General features: G+C 33.0%; 1 protein-coding gene across 2 annotated transcripts in view; it reads right to left on the reverse strand.

Moving 5' to 3' along the window:
* Positions 1-9,219, reverse strand: part of LOC106462779 (cAMP-dependent protein kinase type II regulatory subunit-like) — a 103,420-nt gene that overhangs the window by 47,314 nt on the left and 46,887 nt on the right. The window contains exon 1 of one of the 2 annotated variants that reach the window (XM_022390117.1): positions 7,460-8,002. The exons of the other annotated variant lie outside the window; for it this stretch is intronic. Coding sequence (XP_022245825.1) covers positions 7,460-7,568 — 109 coding nt within the window. The 5' untranslated portion in view covers positions 7,569-8,002. Of the gene's footprint in view, positions 1-7,459; positions 8,003-9,219 lie in introns of those variants that run through there. 2 annotated transcript variants of the gene reach the window in all.

Genomic DNA, 9,219 nt, shown 5'->3' on the forward strand with positions numbered 1-9,219 from the left:
AGATATTAATTAAAAGATAAATATATCAATTCATGTGAATGTGACTGAAATTTTTCATTTTTTTCTGAAAAGGTGGTGTCTATTTACTTGTGACCACACTGTGTAGTAGTCAACCAGTTTTGAGTCAGTGCCCGGGATACAAGAAGATATTTAACAATGAAATGACTGTTTAGTTTTGTTTTGAGTTAGGCCTATCGCTTAGTTATCGTTAGTTCGTGAAACCATGTAAGTTATAAAACTTTCAATTGAATAAATAAAACGTTTCCATTTTGTTAAGTGGGCTATACTTTGTATTATTTTGCTGAATAATCAAATAGAAACTGTTACAACAACATTTTTCTCATAACTAATCCAGTTCTTCACTTATAGTCAACACAGTTATTATAATCTCTTATACTGGCAGGGCGTACACATTTGTTATTGTGTGATTTGTACTTTAATGAAACATTATTCAGAATAGAGTGAGAGCAACATTTTACGCCACTTTTCAGTGATCTTGGGGATAACCGAAATAAGAATACATTAATCAAAACGTTTTAGACCGTTTCATTCTGATAACATGTGTATTTTTGTATGTTTCCCATGCTAGCGAGACTTACCAAAATATAAAAGAGTTCTGAAGTTATCCAGAGCCATTTCTAATTAATTTGCTGAATTGGACTGGCCGTTTTTATAAACTTTCTAATTCATCCGTAATTAACATATAATAAAACAAATCCAGCAAATTACTGTGCATGCAAAACTCATGTTACTAAATACTTTTATACTTGCATAAATTAGAAAATATCAAAATAAAGTTTATTTGCACGAATTACCCACAAACAGTTTTAAACGAATACACATATAATCCTTTGAAGAGAAATATTGAAAAACATTTCAGATATGCCTTGCTATTTATCTAAAAAAATGCTAAAATATGTTAAAAATACACGTCTATAACAAAAACCTTTTTTGATTATTACTTACAACGTTCGGGCAGAAGCCCTTTGTCAGGCAGTATAAACCGTGTTACATGGGTGTTTGTTATAGACGTGTGTTTTTAAATTTTATGAACATATTTTTTGTTATTTTTCCACGTCTTGCGATCATTTTACTTGCTATTTATCTAGTTCTCCAAGTCCTACTAATGTTTTCAGCAATTTCAGTAATGTGCAGGAATATTCATAATAAATTCTTCAGGAACTGAAAATGTTTATGTCTTCCAAGAAAGTTATGTGTGGCATTTTAAAATTAGTTTATACACAAATAAGATGAATTTGAATAATACAAACATACATCTCATTTCTACAATCTTCAATATACTACGTATATATTCAAGTATCTCAGAACACATAGATAAAAACAGACAATTTACTTTTTTATTTGAAGAAAGCATTACAGATATGAAAGTATTACTGAAATCGTATAATTTATATTGCACTATAAGCTTAATGTTTCTACATTGGAATATATTTTTTAGTTATAAGTGTGCTTACAAAAGTCAAGAAATACGTCGTCTATTTATGTGTTACAAAATATACATTGTTACCTCTCCTTTCTGCATTTCAGAGTTTCAAAAGTAATAACCATTGCTTCAGAAAAACAGAAATGCCTCCCCCCCCCCCAAGTGGGACAGCAGTATGTCTGCGAACTTACAACGCTAGAATCCGGGTTTCGATACCGATGATGAGCAAAGCACAGATAGCCAATTGTGTTGCTTTGTGCTTAGCTTCAAACAAACAGAAAACTGTTGTTATTTTTTCATAGAAATAAATTATGATATAATGTAGCTTAGTAAGGGTGATAAAACCTACATTCTGTCCTTGCCAGGATTTCTAAATATTCAACTTAATATGATATAACATAGGTATGCCTCACTATATATTCATGAGTAAATATCCTGTGCTATTTTAAGCAGCTCGATACGATAAAAATATTTAAACGATATTGAATAATGCAGATACTATATAATTACACAGAGAAGAAACTAAAGAAATGAGAAGTTTCTATCCAGAAAAAAAAAACAGCCCTTCAAAATTAAAAAAACTAAATGTTTGCGTTAATTATCATTTAAAAATGTATGTCATTTAAAATGGCTTGGTTTGGTCTGATATTTCATTGGTGGTAGTGTCCAGAGTCACTGATGAGGAGTGGAATTCTCCGAAACTATTCTGGCTCATAGACACACACCCCAATGAAAGAATAGACCATTCCAAGATTTAACTTGTTGTTAAACAAATGGTATTGTTATCTGACACTGGGCAGCTTGTACATAATTGAATAAGTAGAGTTGTTTAAAAAAGAATTAAATTGTGGCGGATTGCTACAAGTTCTTCAAATACCTATAGAATGATAGGTTTCTTTTTGGTGAGTGTAAAACACGTAAATACACCAGTTTAATTAGTGTTTGATTCAGTATATGTTTATAGTAGATATGTCTGTAGATTTATCGTCCTATCAGTCTCACTAGTGTTTTTAGTAAAGCCTTTAAACTCATCCTTGTTGCCCGTCTTCATCAATACATAGCTGCTCACAATCTACTGCCTCATACACAGGCGTATTTCGCCCACGTCTTTCTACTTTGGATCAACTTTTCAAATTGTCTGACTCACTTTCCAATCATTTCAACACTCAAAGACCCTCCTGCATGCTCCTGTTTGATTTACGGCGTGCTTTTGACTCAGTTTGGCACTTAGGTTTACTCCATAAATTGCATATGATACACTTTCCTATTCTCTATATTCGTCTCATCTCCTCTTTTCTACACAGACGGCGTGCCGCTATATCAATTGATGGGATTCTCTCTCGCACTTTTACACTACATGCTGGAGTTCCACAAGGTTCTGTGTTGTCTCCTCTTCTGTACATTCTCTATGTTGCTGATATGCCTTGTCCCCAGCCTCCTCTTCAGTTGTTACAATATGCTGATGACACAGCTTTGGTAGCCCATTGTTCCACAATGTCAACTCTGAACAAGCTACTCCAGGTGGCTGTAAATTCTTTTTTTGTCTTGGTGTCACTGCTGGCGACTATCCCTCAATGTTCATAAAATATGAACGCATAATCATGATTTCGCAAGCTCTTTTGTAGGGACAATGATCAGTTAAAACAACTAAATTAATGTGATAATAGTTAAAACTTAATGACTAAATTGGATTTTTAATTATTACAACATGATTACTGATATGGCTTTATAGTAATTACAACCTGGTGACTTAAATGGTCTTGATAACAATTGGAGCATGGGGACTAAACTGCCTTTTTAATAATTACAACATGATAACTAAACTGCCTTTTTAATAATTACAACATGATAACTAAACTGCCTTTTTAATAATTACAACATGATGACCAAATTAACGTGACAATAATTATAGCATGATAATAATTACAACATAATAACAGAATGCAGCCATTTCAAAGATTCATACCGTTCACTAGGTCTGTTAGTTAGCACAACTTATTGACGTTGCTTTGCGAGACTTTATTTTTTGACAACTCGTTGATTAGATTTTTGATTGTGGGATGCATCTTTGACCCAAATCATGATGAGACAACTCAATTATTAATCTCATAATAAAGCCACAAACAAGGGAGGTTTCAATTCGCGCACTATGTATTTTCGAAATGAAAGAAAATTGCTACAGAAAAAAAAAAACACACCAGATTTTCGAGAGATTACACCATTCCAATTATCTAAAAGAAACTTGACTCACGCAATAAATTTGGCCACAGCGCAAAAACTCATCAGTCGTATTGCGATTCGTTGGTGGAAATCTTCCAGAAATAATTATTATACGAATTTAACTATCAAAGTGAAATTAAACCACCGATTGGCGCCCATTTTAAAATCCTCAACACATCAGGTGGCTTACATTGGTCCACATTTGACAGTCTCTGAGTTTATTGAGATATTAAATCCCTTGCGAATGAATATCTATGAACAAACAGTTAATGAATTTCATAATGATTTTATTGATTTGTGATAAGTAACACTTAAAGAACAGAAGGGTTTGGAAAGGACAACTATTCACTCTACAAATGCATGGATCATCCTGAGAAGACTGTCAAATACCCAAGATAACGATGTTCAGAGTTTTACTGGTCATTTTAAAGAAAAGTCATTATTAAATAAAAACTAAATGTATTTCATTACTCATGTTTCGTTTTGATCATTCTACACTAAAGAACACCGGGAGTAAATAGAGTAAACACTATAAAACATGAGGTGTATGTATATACATATATATATATATATATATGTGTGTGTGTGTGTGTGTGTATACTACACATTAGAAAGAATGAGGAGTGTATATTTAGTGACTGTATAATACAGTACAGAAAATATCAGGAGATTATATAATGCACACCTTAAAACATCAAGAGATTGTAAAGTGCACACTATAACACACCAGGAGTGTATAGGACACACTAATTAACATCAGGAGATTGTAAAGTACACAGCAGAAAACATCAAAAGTGTTTACTACGCACTAGAAAACACCAGGAGAGCGTATCATACGTTCTAGAAGATATCAAATGAGTCTAAAAGTACACACTATAAAACATTATAAGTGTGTACAGAACACACAAGAACGCAACAGACGGGTGTACACTAGACGATAGAGGACACCAGAAGTGTGTACTTGTACCGAGTGAGTTCATTATGAGTAAGTTCACTACAGACTATAGAACACCAGGAGTGTTTACCCTACACCCTAAAAAACACCACGAATGTGTTTAGTTCACTCTAGAGAGGATCAAAAGTTTGTATACTACATTATAGAAAGCATCAGGAGAGTGTATAGTATACAATGAAAAGCATCAGGGGAGTGTATAGTATACGCTGAAAAGCATCAGGAGAGTGTATAGTATACACTGAAAAGCATCAGGAGAGTGTATAGTATACAATGAAAAGCATCATACACTCCCCTGATGCTTTTCAGTGTATACTATACACTCCCCTGATGCTTTTAGTGTATACTATACACTCTCCTGATGCTTTTCAGCGTATACTATACACTCCCCTAATATACACTGAAAAGCATCAGGGGAGTGTATAATATACACTGAAAAGCATCAGGGGAGTGTATAGTACACAATGAAAAGCATCAGGGGAGTGTATAATATACACTGAAAAGCAGCAGAAGAGTGTATAGTATACACTGAAAAGCATCAGGGGAGTATATAATATACACTGAAAAGCATCAGGGGAGTGTATAGTACACAATGAAAAGCATAAGGGGAGTGTATAATATACACTGAAAAGCATCAGGGGAGTGTATAGTACACAATGAAAAACATCAGTGGAGTGTAATCCTTTAAAGTGTCAAAAATTACTAGTTCTGCTCATTAAAACCACCTAAAATTAAGCTTCATAGCCACATTATGTATTTCTACTCTTCAGAAAACAGTCGCTTCAAGTAGCACCATTTTAGTTTCATGATGTAATAATACGTCATGCTAGGTAATTCGTCAAATAGCATGGCAAGACTGCGACCCACTAATTACCCTTGTTGCGAAGTTGTAAGTTAGGGCAACTGGGATTCTCTGTTGTCGATTATTTTCAGATAAAGTTATAAAATAAAATTTCCTATATGTAATCAGAATAAACTAAACTATCTCTGGAATCTTTTTGGTATAGTTGGTCTTTTTTTTTTTTTTTTGTCTGAAACTACAACTGGGAATACCTGAAGAACATGTGATTATGTTTGGATACTTTTACTTTGTAGATAGCATATTGGTATCTAATACTTGAATACCTTAACTTTCTGGTTTCTTTGGAGAAAACATAGCGGTAATTAATATTTGAATATTTTAACTTTCTGATTTCTTGTCACAGTAATTACGCAGTATTCATTTTAATGTTTTTGGTATCCTGTTATAGTGATTCAACGACCCTCATCTTTAGCCTTTTCAATTTCTCATCATAGTGTGTTACGTTAACCCCATTTTCAACCTTTTCGGTTTCCCATCACATTGATTAGATACATTATATCTTTAACCTTTTCAGTTTCTTGGCATAGGGTATTAAAGAGTCTTAATTTTTAGCCTTTTCGGTTATTCATCACAATGATTAGATATAGTATATCTTTAACCTTTTTAGTTTCTTGTCAAAGTATATTAAACAGTCCTAATTTTTAACCCTTTCTGCTTCTCATTACAGTTATTAAACAAAATATATCCTTAACCTTTTCAGTTTCTCATCATAATGTATTAAATATTTCTTGTCAGAGTATATTAAACCGTCCTAATTTTTAACCCTTTCGGCTTCTCATTACAGTTATTAAACAAAATATATCCTTAACCTTTTCAGTTTCTCATCATAATGTATTAAGTATTCCTCATTTCTAACCTTATGCGGTTTCTCATCATAGTGTGTTAAACTATCCTCATTTTTAACCTTTTCATTTTTTCATCACAAAGATTAGACACAGTATATCTTTAATATTTTTAGTTTCTTGTCATAATGTATTAAATAGTCCTCACTTTTAACCTTTTTAGTTTCTCATCATAGTATGTTAAACTATCCTCATTTTTTTACCTTTTCAGAATTTTATCACAGTAATTATACACATTATATTTTTAACCTTTTTAATTTCTCATCATAGTGTATTAAACTATCCTAATTTTTTACCTTTTCAGAATATTATCACAGTAATTATACACATTATATTTTTAACCTTTTCAGTTTATTGTCATAGTTATTAAACACGTCATATCTTTAATCTTTCGGTTTATTTTCGTAGTAACTAAAACGTTGCACTCGTAACGTTTACCTAATACTTGTTTAGCAGAACAAGATTGGATAAACGACTAGTGTTAAATCTATTATACAAAGTAACAACTTAACCTTTCGTACTGTGGAATGAAAACTTCAGAAAAATAATAAAATATACTTGTACGGAAAGAAATAATCGAATAGTAAAAGTAAGAAAAAGTACCTTTATATATTTCTTTAAGTGTGTGTATGTGTGTATAAACAGAGAATTAAACAAACAGTTAAAAAAGATCCTCTTGTAATGAAAAGTATCATTGATTTTAACAAAGACATTACTTCTTTCAGAACCGAGTGTGGCCCAGTGCTGCTTAGCATACCGGACTATGGATCCGGAGATCCAGTGTTAGCATCTCGTTTTTCCAAAGAAAAAATTCCGCTCTGCACTTTTGGGCAGTGAGTGTGTTATGAGGATATGGGTATGACGCCCAACTCCAATATTTTACTCTACGTTTCATGTAACAGGTACTAGTTTATTAGTTTGTAACACAGTTTCCCTTCTGATGTTAGTGTTACTTAATAACTTTATATGGTAAGAAGAAAAATAACACCTCAACCAAGATTGTTGACTCTTCTATTCGATTAACATTAAACTTAATTAATAATTTAGAAGCAAAGATGGGCAGAAAAAAACGGATTTACCTTTCATGGATATCTCAGATTCGTAAAATACATCAAACATTTTAGCGAATTTAGTTTTACCTTCTAGAGAAGGCGATATATCCCAAGCAACGCTGCCGATCTGGGGCTCAAGGTGAGAAGTAGAATGCCGACGAGTAAGGAGATATTCGCCGCCTGCAATGTCGCTCATTTTTCGGTGAAACAGTCCCAACAAGAATTCCACTAACCAACCATCAAATCTAATAGCTATTATGTTTTATAGATGCTTCGGATGGTTGTGAAATAGTACAATAGGTTCTATTAAAAATAACGAGCAAACTAAAGGAAGTAACAGTAATTTGATTGGAAATATATTACACATTTGATCATTTCTTCTTTCAGATATAACCATTCAGGCATTATATGCCACGTGCGTCATCCACATCTAGTGGAACAGCTCCTAACAATCTCGCACTTTTCGAACGACGATATAAGTTGACAGCAACACACCAATCGAAGGGGATATGACGTCTGAAACTACCAGTGATATAAAGATATTGACGCTTTAAACAACGCTAAAATGATCCAGGTCAAATGCATCTATTTACTCTGATAAATTATTCTTGTTAACAGCGTTCGCTACCTTCCCAGGGGATTATATTTTACTGAAAGAACAAAGAGAAGGTAACAATTCACATTTCATGTTGAAAGCGATTAACAAAGACATGTGTTCTCTTGAGAAAACAGACAGGCAATGCTAAATCAATACTGAGCATGCTCGGTGAACACCAGCACTGAACTAGTAAAAAAGCTATCTTTACCTCCATCTGTGCTAAGCTCTTGAATCGGTTTTAAGCTAATATGACACGTGTGTAATGGAACAAATAATGATCCTTTAAGTCACATCTCACTTTCACCTACTGAAAATTAATTTACATATGCTTACTTATTGATTAACATAAGCGAGCAAATCTCAAAATATTCGCTATTTAGGAATCTCGAAAAAAGAAGTTGGAGGTGAACTTAAGAGAACAAGTCTTAAGACATGCACTATTTAGAGGCATCAAAAACCAAAAACAAATTCATAATGAAACCAAGAGAAATAGCTCAAAATATTCACTAATTAGAAAGATAAAAGAATAAAATCAAGTTGATGATGAAATCGAAAAGGCATAACTCAAACTATTCACTATTTAGAAAATTCAAAGAAAAAAAACGGCATTTGTAATGAGCCTAAGAGAACATCCCTTAAATGTAACGGCAACTGTATGAAATTAAATATTACTCTTTATATTCTGCAACAGAGGGATTTATTAAAATCTTAAAACTTTTATTTTGTTTTGTTAACTAGAAATGAAAAAATCCGCCCCTTCCTTATTAATTTCCTGTATAAAATCTAGAAGAATCTCTATGTTAAAAGACGTGTCTTTGTTGTGATATGCCCCCCCCCCAGTAGCACAGCGGTATGTTTGCGGAGTTACAACGCTAGAATCCGGGTTTCGATACCCGTGGTGGGCAGAGCACACATAGCTCATTGTGTAGCTTTGTGCTTAATTACAAACAAACAAATTGTTGGGATGTAAACAAACATTCCTTCTGCTATATGTAAACTATATATATGTGAGAAACTGTTATAATTAAAACTAATTTAAAACACGGGTATCTAATGAATACGCTGGCATTATATACAGCGAAAATACAAAACCCTATAACCCGAGCACTTTCGAAAGGTGGGCCTTATATCATCATAGACAGTTTACCCTGATGAAGAAAGGTCCACATTACGGTTATAGGGATTCTTATTTTTTCTTTTTTGTTAAAAAGATTTTATATGAATCTACGTGTTTCCGTCACAACCCCCC

The sequence above is a fragment of the Limulus polyphemus genome, unplaced genomic scaffold, assembly GCF_000517525.1.
Source record: "Limulus polyphemus unplaced genomic scaffold, Limulus_polyphemus-2.1.2 Scaffold1247, whole genome shotgun sequence".
Lineage (NCBI taxonomy): Eukaryota > Metazoa > Arthropoda > Merostomata > Xiphosura > Limulidae > Limulus > Limulus polyphemus.